This window comes from Crinia signifera, chromosome 3, assembly GCF_055691185.1.
Source record: "Crinia signifera chromosome 3, ASM5569118v1, whole genome shotgun sequence".
Classification (NCBI taxonomy): Eukaryota; Metazoa; Chordata; class Amphibia; order Anura; family Myobatrachidae; genus Crinia; species Crinia signifera.
The window spans coordinates 18,591,368-18,617,624 of record NC_139219.1 but is presented as its reverse complement, the minus strand read 5'-3'; the positions used below and the strand labels follow the sequence as shown (position 1 = coordinate 18,617,624).

Below are 26,257 nucleotides of genomic sequence, written 5' to 3'. Positions count from 1 at the left end.
GCCGTGCTTTATATGACTGCCATAAAGCAACGACTTGATAATGCATATTTATTACTGGCAAAAAAAGTTTTGACTTCAGCAGCGGCTTAATGAAGTCGGCACTTACAAGATGACATTTTTACAATGCTACGGAGTCGGAGAAGACTCTTCCCGTTTTGTCAGCCTGACAGGATCGGACGCAAAGGTCACTCCGCTCATTTACAGAGAGGACGTCTCCCGGGATTCGGGCCCCCTTCCTGAGGAGATTTTTCTTCATTAGGACGATGAGCTGCGTCACAATATCCAACAATACATCAACGGGACATGTAATGGTGACGTGCCCGCTGAAATGTTTCTTTTACAGCTTAGTGTACATGGAAATCTATAAACACATGTCATCCGCGTGTCTGGTCGCAGCTGGTGCTGTCTGATCATCGCCCGCTTGTAAATTGACGAGACAAAATATCCATGGCAGAACCGAGAGAGAGCGAGAGGAGCAATCATTCCAGGGTGTGGTATGAAAGTCAATATCCAAAATGTCGTCACCTCAATGTTGACATGTTCATGTAGATATTTAACCTGTTGACACCAGATTGATGTCTACATAGTGGGTTTTGCTTACCTTAGCCTAGCTCTTATTTTAGCTAAATGCCGTTGTGCTTCCAACACACTCTGGTCTGCATATAATTGCTGAAATACAGACCACGCTGTGCTATGAGCACCACAGCAACCCCGGGCAGGGAAGAGGAACTGCACAGATTTTGATAGATGCAGCATGCTAAAATGAAGGCTACTGTGCGTGTGTAGCTTAACCCTAGATATAATGCAAACATGTCATGCTAACAAAATGGCAACGAGTGGCCAACATTATACTTGAACACGGTACAATATGGGGCCTTATTCAGACCTGCTTGCTGGGCTGAGAGAATTCGGTGTTTAGACTAACTCAGACACTCTCGGAAAAGGCAGTTGTTACCCCCCTCAAACGCCAAGCGCATGCATACAGTGTACTATGTGCATGCGCAGTCTTTTGATAATGGACAGGGCTTCCAATTCCAGACCTGCATAGGGGTCTGAATTATGCCCAATACAATCAGTTAATGAGATCAACCATCATTGCTGTACCATCAGTGCAAAACCCCATAGACCAAAAATGCTCTGTGATGCAGGGATCCCCGAAAGCAGCACAACCACTCTAGATGGGGTTGCTGAAATACTCCATGCTGCTGTCAAAATGGCTTAACTATGATTGGCTACAAGCAGATGTGTGACCCCACCCACTTTAACCCTCCGCACTTCTGTCCAAACTTAATAGAATGTATGTATCAGGCTCTGAAGCTATGGTGCAGACCAGCAGATGATACCCCCGGCTGGTAATCGTTCAGGTGCTCAGATAACACCTATTTCCAGAGTACATTTAGGAATTTGTTATTCCGTCCGTCAGACAATACCGCCGATGTACTGGATAGTTCTGCAGCGACAGATGTAACAAGTATCCCGTTGCTCAGTATAATATGTCCCCCCTGGTTCAAAACTGCTAATTCAAGTATGATGTCGGCTTCTCTTCATACCGTCGGCAAATTGGCGTATCTGAGAGCGGAATCAGCGCAGGCTTTATTCCCCAGCATTGTAGGCAAAGCTTGGAGTGAAAATGTTAAGGCGATAAGGACGAGACTCTCTGGAGATAAAGGGCCCGAATTCAGAACCCACAAAGAAATCCTACAGAATAAGACATGAGATGGACTGTCGCTATCAAATGGCTGTTAAGAAAATAACCACTTGAAAGCGTATTGCGTTGTGTGTGTCTTTGTACGGGAAGAAAGCAGCGAGGCTTATCTCGGGCACACATTCTGTACATGAAAGCGCACAGTCGCGGCACCTCGCCAAGTCATTGTACTTATCTGACGGAGCGGGGAAATAAAGACATTTCAGCTGGTATTTGGGAAATGAGAACAGGAGTCACAAAGGTATCGGAGACCGGAGCGCCTCGTCAGGTTAGGATTACTGCGCAGGACCACAGACTCGCAGTCTCTGTAATCGGTGGCCTCTGACCCCTCTACAGTAGGACATGACGACGAAACGGGTGTATGGGGACAGGGTGGGATATGGTGAGAGATAACATGGGAAGGAAGACTGACAGGAAGAACACAACGCAGTATCACAGGAATCAATATTCAGCAAATGCACTGGGAAGATTCAAAAACGTAAACTTATGGCCAAAGGATTTACCATTTACCTCATTATTTATCTTGGTTCTACAGCAAAGTGGCTGATAGCAATCTATAGGGCAGATTGTCCCAAAAGCCGCCACTGCAGTTCAGGTGTTAAGGATATCCATGTTAGAGTAGAGATAGGCAAAGTAAATTGACTGAGGTACTTATTAAGTTCATGTGCTCAAGCATGGATATCCTTAAATTCTGGACTGTAAAGGCAGAGTTTCGGAAACTCTGCTATAGTGGCTGTACCGCTTTCGTAACATACAGATACTTGGGCCTAGCAAACCCTTTGTCCAATCCCTACAATATTGCACAGCAAGGCAAAGAACAAAATGGCTGCCTGCAATCCCCACACTCTCACACAGCAAGGCAAAGAACAAGATGGCTGCCTGCAATCCCCACACTCTCACACAGCAAGGCAAAGAACAAGATGGCTGCCTGCAATCCCCACACTCTCACACAGCAAGGCAAAGAGCAAGATGGCTGCCTGCAATCCCCACACTCCCACACAGCAAGGCAAAGAACAAGATGGCTGCCTGCAATCCCCACACTCTCACACAGCAAGGCAAAGAACAAGATGGCTGCATACATTCCCCACACAGCAAAGAACCAGATGGCTGGGAACAATCCCCACACTCTCACACACTCTGTGATGTTGACCTATTGCTTATGTTGACCTTTTTCCTGTGTCAACCAATAGCGTCAATAGTGAATGCTAAATTTTAGTGGGCAAAAGGACCTCTCGCACCCAGGGGGAGAAGCGAGGCTTCTTCCTCACTCCTTCGTTTGGACTTGAGGAGATAATGTACACAGCTTCTCACAGTCAGCTGCTTTGGAATCGTTTTTTAAGACTCATTTGCGTTTCTCTGCATATTTCTGCAATTATTGAATACTGCCTACAAATGGAGCGAATAAATCCTCGTACACCGCATTGGTCAATGCTCGCCGTCAGGGGCGGCGAGCAACTGACAGGTTGAAAAGGGTGAGCAGGAGGCATGGCGAGGGGTAGAAAAAAATGGAGAACGAAAAACGTTGGAGGCTACGAATCAGAACGAGGCAGCAGCAGGCATGACGGAAGCCACAGAGCGCGAGATCCACTTACTGCTCTCAGTGACTGTCCTGAAAGAAGCGGACAATGAGGTGACAGCCCAGGGCTGACAATAATGTGCCGAGGATCCGCATCTGGGCCGTCAGTAATGACACTTCCTGGCTTCCCTGCTACTATCAGAGACTGCAATACACAAATGCTGCCGAATAAAGGCCTGATAAATCCATAACCCAGCTCCTGGTATATAACACAGGACCAAGCAACGTATCGTAAGATTAGATTGTGGTACAGTATTTCCTCCAGTAATAAATGTTCTGTGTACTGAACGCCCCATGGCCATGATTATGACCTACAGTATAATTCCATACATTTTCTACAAGGAAATATGGAATGAGATACCCAAAATGAGTTGCAGCTAAATAACTCATAACGATTATTGGGCAGTAAGGATGGTGTAGTGGTTAGCATTACTGCCTCACAGCACTGAGGTCATGGGTTCTATTCCCACCATGTGTTATATATACGGGCAGCATGGATGGTGTAGTGGTTAGCATTACTGCCTTACAGCACTGAGGTCATGGGTTCTATCCCCACCATGTGTTATATATACGGGGCAGTACGGACGGTGTAATGGTTAGCATTACTGCCTCACAGCGCTGAGGTCATGGGTTCTATCCCCACCATGTGTTATATATACGGGGCAGTACGGACGGTGTAATGGTTAGCATTACTGCCTCACAGCACTGAGGTCATGGGCTCTATTCCCACCATGTGTTATATATACGGGCAGCATGGATGGTGTAGTGGTTAGCATTACTGCCTTACAGCACTGAGGTCATGGGTTCTATCCCCACCATGTGTTATATATACGGGGCAGTACGGACGGTGTAATGGTTAGCATTACTGCCTCACAGCGCTGAGGTCATGGGTTCTATCCCCACCATGTGTTATATATACAGGGCAGTATGTATGATGTAATGGTTACATTACTGCCTCACAGCACTGAGGTCATGGGTTCCATTCCCACCATGGCCCTAACCGTGTGGAGTTTGTATATTCTCTGCATACTTGTGTGGGTTTCCTCCGGGTACTCCGGTTTCCTCCCACAATCCAAAAATATACTAGGTTAATTGGCTCCCAACAAAATTAACCCTAGAATGTCTGTGTGTGCGTGTACATGTGGTAGGGAATATAGATTGTAAGCTCCTCTGGGCAGGGACTGATGTGAATGTTCAAATATTCTCTATAAGGCGCTGCGGAATATGTGTGCGCTATATAAGAAACTGTTAATAAATAAATAAATAAATGATGACTAATGAATGGACAACCTCAACTCCAAATTAAATAGACACATTTTTACGCTTTGCCGTGTCGGGGTATAACCTCCCCTCGTCCATTAAAGACCATGTTAGTCATCTGCCACATATTGAATACAATACCCTATTGTGATATTATACAGGGCAACGAGCTGAAAAGACCGAGCACAGTGTCATATGTATTGGGATACATACAGATGGCCAGCTGTCAGAATATGGAAGCCGGCATCCTGAAGGCGGTAATACCAACAGGGGACAGTTAAGTATATTTACCCTCTCTCTCCCTTCTAGAAGCATAAACCCCCATCTCGCAGCCCAACCAAAAACCCCTTCTAAAGGATGGGAGTCCTAATTAAGATGGGAGGTTGCTATGGGAAACCAATCAGATTCTATTATCTTACTAGAAGGTGCTAAATAAACACGTAGATTCTGATTGGTTACTGTGGGCGACCTCCAACCTTCAATAGAACAACCCCTGAGAGGCTGACCCTAAGACCCCCCTTCAGTAGTGCCTAAATCTAATCCCCCTGCCCCAGCCATAAGCTATCTGGTTCAGCTTAATTACCACCCTGATCCTGAAGATCCGGTGTTTAGATGGCAGCTGGGATGCCAGCATCGGTATATTCAATGCCAGCATCTTTATATAGTGTTCATTCTAGCACCCACCAGCTTTGAACACCTATGCAGTTCCTGTTCCCTGCCTGGGGTGTCGCTGTCTGCTGTGGTGTTTCTAGCACAGGTCTGGTTTGCATATCAATGTTGATATACAGATCACACTGTGCTAAAAGCACTACAGCAGACAGCGACACCTCAGGCAGGGAAGAGGAACTGCATAGGTTTTCAAAGATGGCAGGTGCTAGAATGATCACTAAAGAAGCTATTCCAGGGGATTTATTCTATATAAAATGCATAAACACAAATGGAAAAGAGGAGAAAAAGTCAGCAGCTATTATAGTAGATTAAAAAGTAAAAATGGGAGATTTTCCCGGTAACTTGGAGAAGCTGAAAAACTGACAACACGTGTACATGTCAGTCCCTGTCAGAAAGAGGAGGATTTGGAGAAGAACCCGGCACATTGTATTCCTTGCAGCGTCAGCGGCATTAGGGAGGGGCTGCGGGGAACGGGAGGCAGATGGCAGCGCCGTGCACTACTGAGCCAAAATCCCGAGCCATGACTATAGATCAGCTCTAACAATCACACTAAAAAAAATGCTAAAATGTCTTTACTGCTTTTCAATAAACTTCATAAAGATCTACGGGGGGAAATCCAGATGAATTAAATAGACATAAAAGAAAAATAAGGCGGCGATATACTAAAGGTAATTTGGTAGAGGGAGCAACAAAGTCTGAGAATATTTCATATTCATTTAATCTGAAGCAGAAGAAAAAAAAATAAAGTTAATTAAAGTTTATAATTAGAAAGTCTTCACACAGCGCAATGAATAAAGAACATTTCTATCTTCTCCGTATTCCCGTCATACCGTTATCTCAGCCGTCAGGAGCGGAATCTACTCAGAGTCTATGTCCGGCCGGAATAGTCATTATAGTGACATCTCAGCTGGGAGCAAGCGTTCTACATGTACTCTAATGCCCCACCTCTTACTCGTAGCGGCATTCTAATACTCCGTACATCAACCGTGGTTGCGCTCTAATGCTCCAAACTTTACCAAACGCTGCTCTCTAATAATTCCAGCATTACTATGGAACCACTCTTATGGTGCCTATACATATGCGAGATATGGCATGCCATTTTGAAATCGCCGCTCGTTGTCATGTCGATAAACATTATGTGCCGCACATAATATTTATTGCATTGCCTTTTTGCATTGTTTTTCACCACATGCAATCGCCCACAATTAGGAACTGTGGTGGCCTTGGTCAGTGGGGTGGGCGGAAGGAGAGCTGGCGGCGGGGTAGGGGAGGGGGCAGCAGGAAGGCTGGCGGGTGGCGGCGGGGTAGTGGAGGGGGCAGCAGGAGAGCTGGCGGCGGGGAAGTGGAGGGGGCAGCAGGAAGGCTGGCGGGTGGCAGGAGAGCTGGCGGCGGGGTAGTGGAGGGGGCAGTAGGAAGGCTGGCGGGTGGCAGGAGAGCTGGCGGCGGGGTAGTGGAGGGGGCAGTAGGAAGGCTGGCGGGTGGCAGGAGAGCTGGCGGTGGAGTAGTGGAGAGGGCAGCAGGAGGGCTGGCGGGTGGCAGGAGAGCTGGCGGCGGGGTAGTGGAGGGGGCAGCAGGAAGGCTGGCGGGTGGCGGCGGGGTAGTGGAGGGGGCAGCAGGAAGGCTGGCGGGTGGCAGGAGAGCTGGCGGTGGAGTAGTGGAGAGGGCAGCAGGAGGGCTGGCGGGTGGCAGGAGAGCTGGCGGCGGGGTAGTGGAGGGGGCAGCAGGAAGGCTGGCGGGTGGCGGCGGGGTAGTGGAGGGGGCAGCAGGAGAGCTGGCGGCGGGGAAGTGGAGGGGGCAGCAGGAAGGCTGGCGGGTGGCAGGAGAGCTGGCGGCGGGGTAGTGGAGGGGGCAGTAGGAAGGCTGGCGGGTGGCAGGAGAGCTGGCGGCGGGGTAGTGGAGGGGGCAGTAGGAAGGCTGGCGGGTGGCAGGAGAGCTGGCGGTGGAGTAGTGGAGAGGGCAGCAGGAGGGCTGGCGGGTGGCAGGAGAGCTGGCGGCGGGGTAGTGGAGGGGGCAGCAGGAAGGCTGGCGGGTGGCGGCGGGGTAGTGGAGGGGGCAGCAGGAGAGCTGGCGGCGGGGAAGTGGAGGGGGCAGCAGGAAGGCTGGCGGGTGGCAGGAGAGCTGGCGGCGGGGTAGTGGAGGGGGCAGTAGGAAGGCTGGCGGGTGGCAGGAGAGCTGGCGGCGGGGTAGTGGAGGGGGCAGTAGGAAGGCTGGCGGGTGGCAGGAGAGCTGGCGGTGGAGTAGTGGAGAGGGCAGCAGGAGGGCTGGCGGGTGGCAGGAGAGCTGGCGGCGGGGTAGTGGAGGGGGCAGCAGGAAGGCTGGCGGGTGGCGGCGGGGTAGTGGAGGGGGCAGCAGGAGAGCTGGCGGCGGGGAAGTGGAGGGGGCAGCAGGAAGGCTGGCGGGTGGCAGGAGAGCTGGCGGCGGGGTAGTGGAGGGGGCAGTAGGAAGGCTGGCGGGTGGCAGGAGAGCTGGCGGCGGGGTAGTGGAGGGGGCAGTAGGAAGGCTGGCGGGTGGCAGGAGAGCTGGCGGTGGAGTAGTGGAGAGGGCAGCAGGAGGGCTGGCGGGTGGCAGGAGAGCTGGCGGCGGGGTAGTGGAGGGGGCAGTAGGAAGGCTGGCGGGTGGCAGGAGAGCTGGCGGTGGAGTAGTGGAGAGGGCAGCAGGAGGGCTGGCGGGTGGCAGGAGAGCTGGCGGCGGGGTAGTGGAGGGGGCAGCAGGAAGGCTGGCGGGTGGCGGCGGGGTAGTGGAGGGGGCAGCAGGAGAGCTGGCGGCGGGGAAGTGGAGGGGGCAGCAGGAAGGCTGGCGGGTGGCAGGAGAGCTGGCGGCGGGGTAGTGGAGGGGGCAGTAGGAAGGCTGGCGGGTGGCAGGAGAGCTGGCGGTGGAGTAGTGGAGAGGGCAGCAGGAGGGCTGGCGGGTGGCAGGAGAGCTGGCGGCGGGGTAGTGGAGGGGGCAGCAGGAAGGCTGGCGGGTGGCGGCGGGGTAGTGGAGGGGGCAGCAGGAGAGCTGGCGGCGGGGAAGTGGAGGGGGCAGCAGGAAGGCTGGCGGGTGGCAGGAGAGCTGGCGGCGGGGTAGTGGAGGGGGCAGTAGGAAGGCTGGCGGGTGGCAGGAGAGCTGGCGGCGGGGTAGTGAAGGGGGCAGTAGGAAGGCTGGCGGGTGGCAGGAGAGCTGGCGGTGGAGTAGTGGAGAGGGCAGCAGGAGGGCTGGCGGGTGGCAGGAGAGCTGGCGGCGGGGTAGTGGAGGGGGCAGTAGGAAGGCTGGCGGGTGGCAGGAGAGCTGGCGGTGGAGTAGTGGAGAGGGCAGCAGGAGGGCTGGCGGGTGGCAGGAGAGCTGGCGGCGGGGTAGTGGAGGGGGCAGCAGGAGAGCTGGCGGCGGGGAAGTGGAGGGGGCAGCAGGAGGGCTAGCGGGTGGCAGAAGTTGAAAAAACATCTTAAAACATTGGGCGGCCGTCTGATTGGCTAAGAAATAGCTCTCTTTTAGCAAATCAGTGGCTGCCTGAAGGTAAGGCGTCTGATTGGCTGAGAGCTTTCAGCCAATCAGAGGGCCGCACAGTGTTTTGAAAAAAAAAATTCTAATTCTGCAGCCCACTGCCGACTACCGCTGCCCGCCAGCCCTCCTGCTCTGCTAAACCACCGCCTGCCGGCCGATGTTGCATGCCATCTGCGATAACACATTTGGTGCTGGAAAAAGCCCTTTTTTTTGTAATCGGATGCGATGTCGCATATGACCGCACAAGTGTATGGGGGCCATTAAATTGCGCGCATCGGATCTGAAGATCGCCGCGGCCTCCACAAGGATTTGTCGGATCCTTTGGCAGTCATTGGCATTGCACAGGATGCAAAAGGAGCGAATACGGTGTATACCATAGGGGGTCAGGAAAGTTTGGGAACTACCAGTGTGAATGGTAATATCCTGAGCATTGTCTATGCCTACATTCCTATATATAACCTCCTGTACTGTAATATTCCAAGCACTGATCATAGCTGCACTCACACCACTGAAGTACTGTGATCCCCCCTCGCTGGTCGGGGCAGAGAATATTAGAGACAATCCCCAGATATTTATGCCATTGCTTTCATAGAATAATCTGCGACAATAACGGCTGCTATTTGCCAGAAATAAAAGGTCAGATAGTGGAGGATCTGGGTCTAATTACCGGCGTTCGCCCTATTTACAGCGCTGACAATTTGAAAGACATTACTGCCACATGACTCGGGGGCCAGGAGACGCCGGCAAACTTATCATACATGTTTGCCCTTTAAGACAAAATAAAGCAAAGAAAAAGGAAGTCTTTCATTATTGTTATTTTATGCAAAGAAAATTGTGGAGAATAATAAATCTACACACGGCATTTACAGGATGACAATGACATCAGCGCGGAACACTAATTGGCTTCTCATAGGGAGGTAGCGAGAGCTGGCTGATAGATCCCGGGAAGTGAGGGGGAGACGGGCAGAGGAGCTGACTGTCTGTGTGAGCTCTGAGGAGCTGATTATTAATATGGACACTGGTTTCCGTACATCAGCCCAAAGAGCATAATAACCAGTTTCTTTGTTCCGGGACTTGACAGTAGACTTTGTTTCCGTCTCAGTGACATCAGCTGGGATCCATCACACTAACGTAACCTTTACAAGCCAGATTCTCTCCTGGCCTGAAATTAGACGCTGCATAATAAGGGCTAAGTGTTGTCTAGATAGAGGAGACGGAACCGTATGTTACTGAAGGGATTCGCACGGCCGGCGGTTACCTGGTGGCTAGGCTGCGATTACACGCAGGTCTGAATCGGGCCCTTGGTATAGCGTTCATTCAAACACCCTGTATCTATCGAAACCCGTGCAGTTCCTCTTTCCTGCCAGGCGTGTCGCTCTCTGCTGTGGTGCTCCTAGCACAGGTCTGGTCTGTACGTCAGTGTTGTAATACAGAACACTCTGTACTAGATGTATCAGAGTAGTATTGACACTCTACAATTCTCCAGTGATGCACAACGCCCTCTGCGCCAAGTACTACCGCAGCTACTTCAAGTAATAACATTATTGTATCACTATCAGCGAATGTATCAATCGTCTCATCAGCTTTTTATCAACTGTCACTGCAGCACTGACATCTATTGGCAGGGAGACGGTACTGCACGTCACTACAAAATCATCAAGATTCAATAATTGGACATTGTAAAATCATAATAAGTGTTATAGGATGTTATCAGAGATTATCATCACTTGGATCATTCCAACCCGTTATATACAATGAACCTCTCTATAAAGACGCATCACTGTGTAGAAACTTACCTGCAGGGAACTTTCGTCCTATCAGCCACCATCGTCCACTGCTGCTGGTTGATAGATACCTCGATGTAGTAACTGTAACTGCGATCATCACAATCCCACAGCAATAACCTGTTATACGAGGAAAGATAACAACGGGTTAGGCAGTAAATAGCCATACAAACATACACAGCTACTTCCAGCAACATGACAGAGCGAGAACACGTATACGGAAGGATATTAGAGTATACTGTCAGCGCTCACGGCCTTTTTACATGAAACAGGACTGAGGCCCGAAAGAAAGAAATGGATTTAAATGGACTGCATGTTATTCCTGCATTGTTTAATATCACATCGCTCACGTCCCTGCCGCAGGTGTGACAGCTACAGAGAATTGATTAACAGTCATTTCTAAATAAGTCATACATGTCATCACTTCCCGGGCAATTCTCATCTGCGAGATGTCGGCTGCAAATCACAGACATTCTTATTGGATATTGCGGCCTATATATATATGTATGAGAGCTGGGAGCAGAACAAGGTGAGTTACCATACAGCAGGGGTGGCCAAACCTGTCCTCAAGATCTACCAACAGTTCATGTTTCTCAGGCAACCTGTGGATCTAAAGTAGTAATGAATGCAGCAGGTTTGAAAATGTGACAGTTAGTAATCACTACACCTGTGCACCAGCTAGGTGGTCTGGGGAATGTGACAGTTAGTAATGACTACAGCTGTGCACCAGCTAGGTGATCTGGGGAATGTGACAGTTAGTAATCACTACACCTGTGCACCAGCTAGGTGGTCTGGGGAATGTGACAGTTAGTAATGACTACACCTGTGCACCAGCTAGGTGATCTGGGGAATGTGACAGTTAGTAATGACTACAGCTGTGCACCAGCTAGGTGATCTGGGAAGTGTGACCGTTAGTAATGACTACACCTGTGCACCAGCTAGGTGATCTGGGAAATGTGACCGTTAGTAATAACTACAGCTGTGCACCAGCTAGGTGATCTGGGTCATGTGACAGTTAGTAACGACTACAGCTGTGCACCAGCTAGGTGATCTGGGTAATGTGACAGTTAGTAATGACTACACCTGTGCACCAGCTGGATGGTCTAGGAAATGTGACAGTTAGTAATGACTACACCTGTGCACCAGCTAGGTGATCTGGGTAATGTGACAGTTAGTAATGACTGCACCTGTGCACCAGCTAGGTGGTCTGGGAAATGTGACAGTAATGACTACAGCTGTGCACCAGCTAGGTGATCTGGGAAATGTAACAGTTAGTAATGACTCCACCTGTGCTCCAGCGAGGGGATCTGGAAAACGTGGACCGTTGGTAGATCTCGTGGACCGGTTTTGCCACCCCTGCCATACAGGAACAGACATACAGCGCCGCTGCTACTAACGGCTGATACATGGGCTTTATAGGAACACTCAAAAAGGAAACTGAGTAAATATTAAAACACTGAATCCCTTTAGTAAAACTAGGTGGGATGCTCTAATGACCTCAAGCGCTAGGCGGCCATTGCGCCTAATTGGACTGTTAATGTGAGAATACACGGTGGACTGTGAGTAGATAGCCGCCGCCCAGACAGAAAGAAAAGGATAAAGGTCATAGGGTCGAGCACTATCACGTCGACAAGCATTGGGTTGACAGAGGCTAGGTCGACAGTCAAAAGGTCATGAGTTTTCACGGTTATTTTTGTCCCGAATGTTTACATAGTTGACATGATCATAGTGTACCGCTGCACTCGCCATGCTTCAGGCACGATGCCACGCTACGCCCGGCACACTATTCTATTCTCCCTCCACGCCCTAGTGCAGGGCTGGGCAATTGCGGCCCTCCAGATGTTGAGGAACTACACATCCCAGGATGCTTTGCATTAGTTTTGCTATGTGGCCATGCTGAAACTGATGCAAGGCATGCTGGCATGTGTAGATCATCAACATCTGGAGGGCCGCAATTGCCCAGCCCTGCCCTAGTGGGTGGTAGGGCATGAAATACCGCCTGTCGGCACCCGTTGGCATAAAAAACAAGTGGAACATTCATGTCGACCTTTTGACTGTCTTTGTTAAACCTAATGTTTGTGTCGACCTTCCAATACTGTTGACCTATTTCATGTGTCGACGTCAGCCATGGTGGCCTTCAGTGGTCAAACTAATATGTGTCGACCCAACAAGAGTACACCAAAGAAAACACACCCGTGAAAATTTGCGAATGAATCGTTAACCACGATCCGCTCGGCAATCCGCTCGGAATTCACGGAACATTGAAGGGTCTTTGCCATCTGTGGAAATGTGAGCAGGCCCGAGGCCAATCTGCGACTGAGACCGGCTGGAAGTGGTCAGCATTGACGTCACAGATGTCAATCAACCTGCTACTACTTAGAAATCAGGAAATTTGTCAGTAAATACGGCCGATGTGCACGCGCAGTCGTTCGATAATCGGCCAAATTGCTGACGATCCCTGGTGAAATGAGCCCTGATGAGGATGTCCCCTGACGTTCAGCTTTAGTATTCCCTTACTTCAATCTCTGCATCTGGACCAGACAGCGCACCTCTGTCAGTCATTGCGGACCATGTGGGCCACGTATAATCATTTAAGGACTTCATTACAGGTGAGAAGATGGAGCAGCGCAGCGAGAGAGACAATCTGGTCGCTATACGGACGGACATGAAGGGAATGAAGAGGACATCGGGAGAACCAGACCGATGGGACAAGTTACTGTACATGGTGCGGCAATGCTTGTACCAATGAGTTATAGGTGACTCATTTCTATACACACAATGTCCGTTACTGTGCCCTATGCAGCCTGTAGCCATTTTTATAAAAAAAGGCCATGTTTAGGGCCCATTCAGGTTAAATCGGTCCCCGGAGTATTCCCGCTCTGCGCATGTGCAGGGCCGCTGTACGAACACCTTTGTCGACTATCACAGTAGTTTGCATGGGTACGGGTAGGGGAGGGGTAAGCTCGCAACTTACCAAGTCCATGTTATATAACCCTGGTGAATCTCCCGCCCCCCCCCCCCAGGCGGCTAACGTTATGTGACATCAGCCCCCCACCCCTTCCCCCAGCAAGCATGGGCCTGCCCACATGCCCAGGGTTTTTATGGGGACACCCATGAAATTGCTGGGCGTTCCCATGTGCCAGCATAGCCACCGCCCCCCATCCCGCCCTCCCCTCTACGAGCGGCACAGCGACAGTGTAATTCGCCAAGGCTATTTGCTATCGAGGTTTGCACATGTGCAGAAGTGCGCAATGCGCAAACCCCGGCAATCGGGGGAGGAGCCAAATTCAGATTACTCTGTTCAAACCAGAATTGGCCCCATAATGTATAGTATGCGATCCTGATGCCCGGGAATCTGCCGGCAATTCAAGGCGGATCTCACTTCTACCTCTGAGAAGTTACAAGTGTAAAGGGGCCACAAAGTGTTTTATTCAACATTTTTTTATTTTTGTTTACGCTTCTATAAAGCACAGATTACTGGAGAGTCTAAGGTGGATATTCCATCCCGGGTCAAACTATCGTGACCCTGTCCCGTTCTTGGCCGGCTCGACGAAGAATCAGCAGTTGGGATTCAATGTCCCGCCTGCCGAACACCAAAAAGGGGTCATTTCCGCGAGATATGCCCGCGGATCGGCCACTTCCATTCTCGGCAGAACAGTCCCGACTGTTTCTAAAGCCGGGTCCGTTTTTCCGAGATACCTGTTCAATGCTGTCTGGAAAGACAGTATTGAATAGGGCACCGCCACCATCTCCCCCATCGGGAATAGCTGCGGGAGATTGAATACCCCCCTAATTTTCACAGGATTGCCATAGACCTCACCTTAGTCTCCCTAACACGAGCCCGTTTTATGGATCTTCAGCTTTTGAAGATGGCCTGATCTACATAAATCCCGTACTTTATTTATGGTAGACTTGACCGTGCTAAAGGAGATTATAAAAAAATCTTTGAAATCTTATTGCATCACACGATCAGTGTTTTTAAATAACATTTTAAAATAATTTATTTTAAACTTTCCCTGAACTTCACGAGGAAGCTCAGAATTTCAGAACCAGCTGTGGGACCACTAAAAAGGAAGTATTTATTGTGAATAAGATTAATTGTACACAAGCGGGTTCAATTTTGGAGACCGTTGATGGCACCTGGACTTAATTTGCGAGTAAAAGCATTGGAATGGATTTTGTTTGGTTAAGATTATATAATGGTGTGTCGTATTATAATAATAATAATAATAATAATAATAATAATAATAACAACGTAAAGGCAAGTCCATACTGTATCTGACAATTATGTTCTAACTTGAAATACTGACAGCTGCTCACTGGCATCTCTCACAACTTTGTGTGTTGATAACAGGCATGAACGCAAGGAAAAAATGAGATTTAAATGAGATTTAGCTAATTACTTGTGTCAATGGAATTCCTTTGATCATCAGATCCACCGTGCGGTTTTCAGATGCAGTTCTTCAAAAAGCAAAGAGAGGGGAAATTAAATCACCAGATGTACAATGCGATCGGAAAGCTTTAGAAGTGACGCGGGCCCGGCTTCTGATCATCGGATTAGAAGGAAGTTGTTCATCGTACTGGTCTGGTCAAAGCGCTGCCAGCCAGTATTACAGCATCACTGCGAGGGCTCCAGTCCCTGCTCTGATCATACATTAAAGGAACCAGCGCATCACACCCGGAAGGGCCGCAGAGTGGATAATCCCGCTGTACAGGCGGATTGGGAATCTTGGCCAATAATAAAGTCAATATGACAGGTGGGCAGAAAAGGGGAAGGATGGGCATTTAGGCAACAGCGTGGGTTTGAGCTTTAGTCCTTTCATGTATGACCAACTAATGTCAACTACACATTGAGGGGTTCCTGAGACAAATCTGAAGCAGAACACGCCATTAAACATATTCCATGTTTACCATGCATTACAGCTGTGCAGTCTCTTCATGCCATGTCTGTCTGGCATGTGCCATCTTCTGGGCAAAATATTAATGAGAGATTGTACATTGCCATTAGGGTCAATGCGTTAAGCCGGGTGAATTCTGCCAACCGTCGGTGCACTGGATCTGATTAATCAGTGTGACGGGATATTTAGGCCACACCAAAGTTTTATTTAAATAATGTGTAAAGCCTTTGAACAGGGAGTAAAAAGGAAAACGCACGTCGGGCCTGATTCAGGTCCCAACGTGCTTGGGGCATCTGTCGCAGAGTACTGATGGCTGGTACTTTGTGCACGCAAAGAACCCGTACTGCAGGGGTGACCAAACTGGTCCTGGAGATCTATCAACTATCCACGTTTTCCAATTCACCTAGCTGGTGTACAGCTGTAGTCATTACTAACTGTCACATTTCCCAGACCACCTAGCTAGTGCACAGCTGTAGTGATTACTAACTGTCACATTCCCCAGACCACCTAGCTGGTGCACAGCTGTAGTCATTACTAACGGTCACATTTCCCAGACCACCTAGCTGGGTTGCAGGTATAGTCATTACTAACTGTCACATTTCCCAGACTGTCTAGCTGGTGCACATATGTAGTCATTACTGTCACATTTCCCAGGCCACCTAGCTGGTGCACAGCTGTAGTCATTACTAACTGTCACATTTCCCAGATCACCTAGCTGGTGCACAGCTGTAGTCATTACTAACTGTCACATTTCCCCACCTAGCTGGTGCACAGCTGTAGTCATTAATAACCGTCACATTTCTCAGATCACCTAGCTGGTGCACAGCTGTAGTCATTACTAACTGTCACATTTTCAAACCTGCTGCATTCATTCTACTATAGATCCACAGGTTGCCTGAGACACAGGAACTGTTGGTAGATCTTAAGGACAAGTTTGGCCACCCCTGCCGTACTGTGTATGTGTAGTACAGGCCCTGCATTGCCTGGTGTAGGATGGCTGCAGGGATCAAGTGATTGCGTCTGCAGCCGTTTGGGGGTTGGGAAGGGAATCTGTTTTGGTAGAGTGCCGAAGTCAGGATTTCCAAGACAGAGATTCCCTGACCTCCTGGAAGGAGCTATGGCAGCCGGCTTGCGTGACTCAGTGGATCACTCAGCCGGCTGATGGGCTCATAGGGGATCCAGTGCTGTGCCCAACGCTGCTTGGTCGGAGTCTTATTTAAAGAATCACGTCTTGAAAATAATACATTCTCTTCTTTTTGCAATGTCGGGAATGTACCGACCGAGGCCACGCGGAATTCAACATCAATCCAAAGATATGTTTTGCAGATGCCACCTCCTCCTGCACATCTGTTTATTTCACTGTAAACACATGTGACACCCAGAGGTGATACTCACAGCAGCAATGGAGTCAGCTACTTCTGGGCTCCAAGCCCTGAAAGGGGCACCTGCATGTACAGCAGAACTTGTGTGGTTCACAGCGGGATCCAAGTGTGAATGCTGATCTTCAAACAAAGCTCTGCTGCGCACCCCCGACAGGCATTTTTTCATGCCTTAACATCCACTAGGGGTGTGGAGGGAGAATAGTGTTTGAAGCATGGCAAGTTTCAACCCCCCCCCCACCCCCAGAAGCCAGGGCTGCTAGGCAGGTACACATCGCGCTACCCTGTCACCGTACTCTGTGGCAAAGTTGGGTTTAGATTGGAATCTATATGAGACGGGACAGAGAGGTCTGCGGGGAGCCAGCCGCGGTTAAACACCAGGCGATATGAATTTATTCTGCATGAGCTGCCTCTCAGCCAAGGTTCTGCTAGTTACCTCTATGAATATTCACAAGCTCACATTACACAGAAGGACCAATTTCTACTAATCCCTCACAATATATTACAAACAAGCTTGTATCGGAATGAGAAACGTCTGATTTACCGGGAAGGCAGAGCGCAGACAGGCCCGGCTGCCGCTCACGGTGTCACATCACCACATTATGGCTTTTATGCTCCTTATTCACATCGGACCCATCACTGTCACCACTGCCGTAGCCAGATAGAGCTTTATACATGTATTTACTAACGTTCTAAACAAGGGAATGGAGAGCTGTTAGGAGCAGACAGTAACTGGATCCAGTTCATTTCATTGTAAATAAAAAAAATGTTTCTATATTTTTAACAGCAACTTTTTAAATGGAAGTCAGTGAAAAAAAAAAAAATGAAAATCCTGGGTAACAAGAACCGCAGACCCAAGGGAGTGTGTGGCTCTGCACTGTGGTGAAAAGTATGGGATATATGTATTATACATAGATGATACGGCGGCCTCCGTAATTGTTTTTCAGTCTGTCTCTCCCTCCGGTTTTGGATCTGTATTTGGTTTTGCCGAAATTGCTCTTGTTGGTTTTGGATCTGTTTTTTTTTTTCAATCATAAAAAACAGCTAAAATAATTCCAAAAACCAAAATATTCCAAAAAACTTGTTTTTTCAGAATATTTTGGGTTTTGTTTTTTGTTCCCCCCCCCCCCCTCCCTGATGTCCACGGCGACCTCCGGCATCTCTGGTCCCAGGGGTGCATTGCGCGAATGTGACTTCCCCGGCGCGCCCCCGCACTGCACCCCTGGGACTGGAGATGCACGTGAAAAAAAGATGCTTGTGGGAAAAAAAAGTGCACCAAACAGTATAAAGACAGAATATATATTTGCACGTATCACAGGGCTTACAGATGCGTATCACGAAAAAAGATGCTTGTGAAAAAAAGATGCAATAATATTTTTTTTTTAACTTTTAAACACACAGTGGGATGCGGCCAGCAGTCACAGTACTGTATTCATAGCTGTGCCGGGGCTGTATGTGTGTATAATTTTACAATACTGTATCTAAAACCTCTACCACATTGTAGTGACCTACAGCACTGCAGAACTTTATATTAAGTCATTTCTTTACATACATACAGTAAAATGTGTATTTCTCTCTCTACATATAGTATATATATACAAATATACATATACACACTTATACACATAACCTACAGCATGCTGAGGTTCTCAACAGGTAACCCAGATGCATAGATAGAGTAGGTGGTAGTATTATAGCAGCTAACCGGGGTAAGAATAATTGCATCTTGTCAGGCATCCATATATATGAAGCAAACACTTGTTATGTGATTTATAGAATATGCTCATTTATACTTTCCAGCAGACGGGTTACATACAAACACTTATGTAACAGGCGCCTTGGTCACTGGAGCGGAGCCTTTCAATATGCATAAGGCAGTGGAGTTGAGTGCCTATTTGTTTATGCCACTATAAAATCTCTGGGCTCACTAATGAGGCTGCCAATTAATGTCAATTAGAATGACAGCGGCCGCTGGACAGGAGAGCGTATACAACGTTGCAAGTAAGAGGCGCTAACTTATCCTGCCTGCTACAGCAGGTGGAGTAGCCAGCGACTACGGAAGAAACGGGAGGTGGAACGACAGAAATACATTGTATCCGTGTAGGGGGAAATAGAATATGTTCCCATGACCATGTCAGAACCATGACCGCAACTTACACGCCGCCCATATAGACATAATCGTCCAATAGGATTTGCAGGTCACGATTTTGTTTTTAAACCAACTTGTCCATCATCCCAATGGGCATAGAGGGAGAACAAAACAGTGCGCCATTCACAGCGAGGCATGAAATATGTCAACGTGAGTTTTTTTTAGCCAACATGCCGACAGGCGGCATTTCCTGCCTGAAGCATGGCCAATGCAGCACACCATGCGGTACACTTAGGCGGTCACTATGTCGTCATTTGGGACGGAAAAAACCCCGAAAAACTCATGCCAACCTTTTGACTATAGACCCTGCCATTGTCAACCTAATGCTTGAAATAGATTCCTGCCACAGTATCAGTGACGCGCCTGTTGTAAAACCGCCAGATTATAATACATTAATGCCCCCCAATGTCATTTGTACAATAGGAGGGCAAAATATAGCTAAGTAACTCTCCCTTATATGAATTATTCCCTGGAAGGTTTGCTCACCGTGGTCACATGACTGTAAAAGGGATTCTCTGGAAGGTTTGCTCACCGTGGTCACATGACTGTAAAAGGGATTCCCTGGAAGGTTTGCTCACCGTGGTCACGTGACTGTAAAAGGGATTCCCTGGAAGGTTTGCTTACCGTGGTCACATGACTGCAAAAGGGATTCCCTGGAAGGTTTGCTCACCTTGGTCACATGACTGTAAAAGGGATTCCCTGGAAGGTTTGCTCACTGTGGTCACATGACTGTTAAAGGGATTCCCTGGAAGGTTTGCTCACTGTGGTCACATGACTGTTAAAGGGATTCCCTGAAAGGTTTGCTTACCGTGGTCACATGACTGCAAAAGGGATTCCCTGGAAGGTTTGCTCACCGTGGTCACATTTCTGTAAAAGGGAGACACGCCTTTTTGCATCAAGGGGTCCCATGCCTTCCAAGAACACCAGTGGGCCGACATGGGCCCTGGGTTTAGCAAAATGATACTTTTAGTCCATAAATGTTGGTGCTCCCAGTATGCAGTGTCCTCTGCTCCTGGCTATTGCCAATGGTAGGGGTGGCCGGTTGTCAGACCACTAGTTTAATGTGCCGCTGATCGCACAAGTGGCACAGCTCCAACTGCATGGGGTGTGTCTCTTTCTCTTGCTACTTCTAGCACAGTCTGGTGTGCATATCAGTGCTGAAATACAGACCACCGTAGACCATGCCAGAATCCTCACAGCAGAACGTTACACCCCAGGCAGGGAAGAGAACCTGCATGATAAACACTAATACACGGTGTACAAGCATTGGACAGGTTCATCCCGCAGTGCGCAGATTCCGGCCTGGACGTGAGATATGTGAGGTGTCTCGGAGAAGTTGTTACCATGAGGGTCCGGCGCCCGGTGGGAATCTGTATGCAGTGAGCCCGCTGCCATTCATCTCTCGGGGAAGCTAGAACGTTGCACAGTGTTGAGTCATAAAAGTAAATCTGGCATATAAATCGCACTATTTACATTCATTACAATAGCGCTTTTATCACCGGGATAAGTTGGAAGTAAAAATAAGACAGAGAGCATTTTATGTGGCCACTTATCCTGGAGAAGCTCCTTCTAAATGTTTGATGTCCGCGAGCTCTGTTCCTAAATTGTGCGCCAGCTATTCAACTGCAGCTAATGGACACGTTCTCTACTAAATCTCAAGCAAAGAAAAAAAAAAAAAGCAGATTTTAAAAATGGCGTAACCTTTCCCTGCGTCTCCGGCAGATCTGTTCCGCGCGGCGACAGGCACTGTTCGCTGGCTGGATTTCAGCTTCTGTATTAGGGGTTCAGTGCCCATCTCGCGTGCAATGACAGGTGTAAATCACATAATACAGAATGTCAGTGATTATAAGCTATTACGCTACATGTGAGTGATTGCCGATGAACACATTGTGACATTTTAATGCTTTCTTCGAACGAGAACTGTGTGGTTTTGCCAAATTTAGTTCCATAGCTTTGAGCCTTTTACACTAAACCGAGAAGGCTTGGAAAAGAGACTTCTGATTCCTACGATATAAACATGGCCATTAGCGTTACAAACATCTGTGCAAATATACACTTTCTATGATGTATGCTGGAACTTGAAAACTGAAATGCCTTTTTTAACATTCGTTTTATTTCTTCGAACTGCTACTGATTATTTATCACACGAATACCATGGCAACCACAGTTACATGACCTATGATGTAGTGAGCAGGAAGACATTAGCTAGCCGATGCTTGGAGCAGGCTCTTTCACAGCACAATCCACCACTGCCGTCACATGACCACTGGGTTAATGACATAGCACTGCACGATGCTTCCAGATCAGGTGCTTAGAAGACGAGAGAAAGCATCTGCTAGACTTGTGGATACCGAAGTTGGAGTCAGGGACAACACTGACGAATATCAGATGACTCGTTGGGGACATTTATTTAAATGTTTTTGCTGCGCGTTCCCTGGAAATTTCGGCATTAATTGAGTACATCCAGAATGAATATCTGCCACGATGCCTATATATTCAAAGGGAAAATCAGTTCACATAAGATCTAACGGGAAATGCGGAAATGCCAAATTTAACAAGCTCACACGGATGAAATGATTATCAGATGGAATCAGCCATTGTTGCCTATATAGCTGGCTACACTAACAATGATGTGTCCTTTGTATCCCTTTCCGGGAACTAGCCCAAATTCCCATCTACAGATTATATTCTACGCATGGGGGTCCAGAACTACAAAACACTGATCATGTGCGGAATCACGGTGTTGCCCTGGATACGGTCTGACACTTCACGTTTCAGCCACATTCAAATCCTCATTCTTTCATCTGAGGAACGTAACCAGAATCAAGCATTTAACCACGTTGCCTCACTTCCAATTCCGCCTGCAACATCATCGGCGTCTCCACGTGCTTTTGCCCGACCAGCTATTCCCTTTAAGCTACCTGCGCTGCCCTCGCACATTAGCAATCATCTGCCCTGCCCTGACACGGGTGGAGGTAGCAGCGGCATTACTCCTACAGGTGTTAGCGGGAACCCCAAAGACAGTCCACAGCCAGCAGGCCACACACAGAGGGACCCGATTCCTGACCGCACACTACTAATAATGACACGCATATCGCTCACTTCCACTCGGAAGTACTGTGGGTAATTTAAATTGAGAGAAGGGGGTACTCCTAAATGAAAGGTCTAAACAAGAGGTACGGGAGAGAAAACACATTGGGAATCGCTGCATTAGACGATCTGCCTACAGTCATACGTACATTGGTACCCTCTCCATTAGGCTACTGCAATGTTCTCTACTTTGTTCTCCCATGAAAAAAATTGCACTGCTTGTAGCTGGTACAAAACGCAGCTGCCAGGCTGTTACCCAACCAGCACAATTCCAGCCACATAACTCCTATTTTCTACTCCCCACACTGGCTGCCAGTAAATGTGCCCATACACTATGCACATCTGCCCCGATTTCATCCGATTCCGCACGTTCCCGTGTTCATCAGATCGGAGCACAGTCGTGGGTGCTTTTTAGCCCATACAAATGAATAGCCAGCCGCTGATTCTCTGACAAAGTTCTCAGCCAATCAGTGGCTGCCCATTCATTTGTATAGGTTTTTTTTTTTATTTGTCTGGCTTCCCCCGCCCCTATTTGCATCCCCCGCCCCCTATTTGCATCCCCCGCCTGGCTCCCCCATGCAGCCCGGCTCTCGCCGCCAAAGCTCCCTGGGATTTTACATGTGATAAATCGCATACAATTTATCACATGTAAAAAATGGCAAGTGCCTGATCGTATCTGACCTGTGCTGGGGAGCTGCCGGGGAAATTTGGTCCGACTAATATCTGGGAGCCATAAGAATCATTTTCTAGATTGGCTTACTGACTTCCAGCCCTACATGACCAGGGTCCAAGGTACCGGAACCAGCTTCTGAATCCTTATTGCCCTGATCACTGTGATCTGCAGACGATGGACTATTGATTGGAGCTAATATCTCCCTGAACTCATCTGGGGGTCGAGCGTTTCTGACTCTTTGGAACTTGTACAGTGTGAGAGGACCCCAGCGCTAATATCCTTCAAAAACAGACTCAAAACTTATCAGGTCACCCAAACATGTCACTGATGTCCCCAATGACTCAGTGGATTATAAGGACTCCCCTTCCAGCAGTGGAGGATATCGAGCGGAAGCGCTGTATGTGTCATGTAAGATCCGAATCGCCCAGCTCAAGGATTATTTACGCTTTTACCATCTGGAAGATGTTCTAGGTGTATTAAGAACAGGACAAATAGACTGAGGAACCGTTTCTGTCCTAGAGCTGTTTTAGCATTAAGTTCTGTGTGCTGTCGATTGTGGGTGGTTATGTATTAGAGTTTTAGTTATATTGTTGTATACTGTCATCTGGATACATGTAAAAACTTAATTTTGTTGCTCTGTTGCCTCAGGGTAATGACATACAGCATAACTTCATATCTACTGTACACTATATTTCATAACTTTACAGTATTCGATTGTTCTTTCAGAAGGACAATTACACCTCAAAACTCAATACTGAAATAGGAGATAAGAAAATAAAATGCACAGTACTTGTAAAGTGGAAATTATTAGTGGAGAGTCTGAATATTATTGCATTGTACTGTATCTTATTGCATTGTGACTTCTCACTGAGGGGTAGATGTATGAAGCAGTGATAAGGGAGGAGAAGTGATAAAATGCCTGGTACTTTATCCCCGGCCAATCAGCTCCTAACTGTCCCTTTTTAAACCCAGCCTGTAACTTAATCGTCAGGAGCTGATTGGCCGGTGATGAAGTACCAGGCACTTTATAACTTCTCCCTTATCACTGCTTCATACATCTACCCCTGCAAGACTCTGGGTCTATGTAAATGTCTCTGCACAAGTTACATCAGCCCCACCTGCAGTGCAACGTGGGATTTGTCCAGTTGTGTGCTTCTTTGCTTTGCTAACAAAGTTGAATCTGGACCTCTATTCTCTGTTGCGTTATTATACCACCAGGGCAGATGTATTAAGCCTGGAGAAGAGATAATGTCGAAGTTGATCAACACAAGCCAATCAGCTCCCAACTGTCATTGTCAAACCCAGTATGTAACTTGACAGTTAGGAGCTGATTGGCTGGTGCATTATCACCTTCCACTTTATCTCTTCTCCATGCTTAATACATCTAGTATGGGATACGGTCATTTGGTCTATAACATGATGGCCAACAAGCATTGGGTCAACACCACTAAGTGGGCATGGGGAAAGGTCGACATGGGTCAAGGTCGACATGGGTCTAGGTTGACACACGCATTATGTCAACATGGGGAAGGTCGACATGGGGTTTTTCCACAGTTTTGTGAGCCGACATGTGCCGACAGGCAGTATTTCATGCCTACCATCCACTAGGGCATGGTGGGAGAATATAATAGTGTGCCGAGCATAGAGAGGCACTGCCCCCAAAGTATGGCGAGTGCAGCGAGCTATGCGAGGGGACGCGATGCACTTTAACCTGTGTCCATGTTGACGCTGTCAACATTCGGGTAAGAAAACACTGAAAAACTCCATGTCAACCTTTTGACTGTCGACCTTGCCTATGTCGACCTAAAGCCATGTCGACTTAGACCCATGCTGTCCTAATGGTGTTGACCCAATGCTTACCGACGTACTTGTTGTAGACCAAAGAATCCATACCCTCCAGTATACCATGAGCAGTTCTCAAGTGTGCCGCCAGAGAGGCATTTTTATCTCCATACCCTGGGGCACTCCACATTAAACACAGTCGGCATTGGCATAAGGTATCTCCTGTGTTCTGCAAGCAGATAAGACTGGCACAGACACTGTACTGTACCATGTGGGGGTCAATGTGTTTTATTTTGGTGTTCAATTGGCGGCAGTGTGAATGATTGTTTTTTTTATGTGGGGGCTACTGTGTTTGTTTTTTTCATGTGGGGACCAGTGTGTGTTTTTCTCTGTGGGGGTCTGATTGCGTGCCTTGGCGAATTTAAAATCGTGTTCTGAGCGCCACGACTTGAAAAAGGTTAAACCATCACTACTTTATTTACTGATATCTCGGCTGGAGCATTTAAAGACAATATGCCTGTAACACTAACTTGCTGCCTCCTTCTTGGGTGCATATGCCTCATTTTATCGGGAACATTACAGTTACAGGTAACTCATTGGCAGATCCCAGCGAATCCTGCTCTGTTATCTCACAGATATGGAGATGAGTGCTCTCTGGGTCCTTGTAACACATGAGCTCAACTCTCCTGTGTGGTCTCTAATCAGACCGTACACATTAATCGGAGGTCTTCATCCCGGATGACGGGAAGATGAAGAACGGCATAATAAAGTGCCGAGAGTTTGGAGAGAGGGTCTATAAACTTTCAATGATTCGGATTCCATTAGTTATTGCTCTCTCCCGTAATCTTTTATGTAGCCTAATCTCGTCAGGTTTCTGTTATTTAAATTTTAATGTTTTTAAATGGCATGAAAATGATGTAATTATTTCTCAATTACCCAGTTACAGAACACATTGAGAGTAATTTATCTCTCTCTCAGATGTGGGAGTGGAAGTCAGTGAAGCACATAAAGGCTCTGGTTATGGAGGAAAGTGCTCTTTCCGAGCGGCTGATAAATGAACAAATGCACGGGAAGCAGAAGACTAAACACCTTTCCTCAATAACTGCCACTTACGTCCTCCCCACACTGAGTGTCAGTAGCACTTCAACCTATAACCACTGCACTGTGCACCTATAGCACCTCCAAAGCCAACCCTACCATTTCCTCTGCAGACATGTGCCAACTGTCTTACCAAACACAGTACTTCCTGTCATCACTGTGCTCATCATATCTCCAAACCATTCGCTTCCTGCCGGCACTGTGACAATCATATCTCCAAATACTCCGCTTCCTGCTGTCACTGTGCCAATCATATCTCCAAATACTCCGCTTCCTGCTGTCACTGTGCCAATCGTATCTCCAAATACTCCGCTTCCTGCTGTCACTGTGCCAATCGTATCTCCAATCCCACCACTTCCTGCCCCGGATGGGGTTGGTAGAGGGGAGAAAACAGCGTCACATTCCACGTGTGAAGGCAATAGCTGCGGGGTGTGGGGGTACACTACAAATAACCCAGTAAATATACAGAGGAGGTGGGGGTGTACACCCTGCGCTTAATTACCACACATCTAATATATTAATAATACAGATACAATATATGTGAAATAAAAGAGTTTTTATTTAGTAAATTTTGACAGAATTTTAAAAGACAAATGGTTCAATTGACGTTCTGATTGTTAAGAATATATATATATATATATATATATATATATATATATATATATACCGTATATATATATATATATATATAAAAATGTGTAAAACGTAGTGGCG

At 47.8% G+C, this 26,257-nt stretch overlaps 1 protein-coding gene across 1 annotated transcript in view; it reads right to left on the bottom strand.

Moving 5' to 3' along the window:
- Positions 1-26,257, bottom strand: part of BTBD9 (BTB domain containing 9) — a 149,722-nt gene that overhangs the window by 25,615 nt on the left and 97,850 nt on the right. The window contains exon 9 of the mRNA XM_083175427.1: positions 10,487-10,594. Coding sequence (XP_083031553.1) covers positions 10,487-10,594 — 108 coding nt within the window. The remainder of the gene's footprint in view (positions 1-10,486; positions 10,595-26,257) is intronic.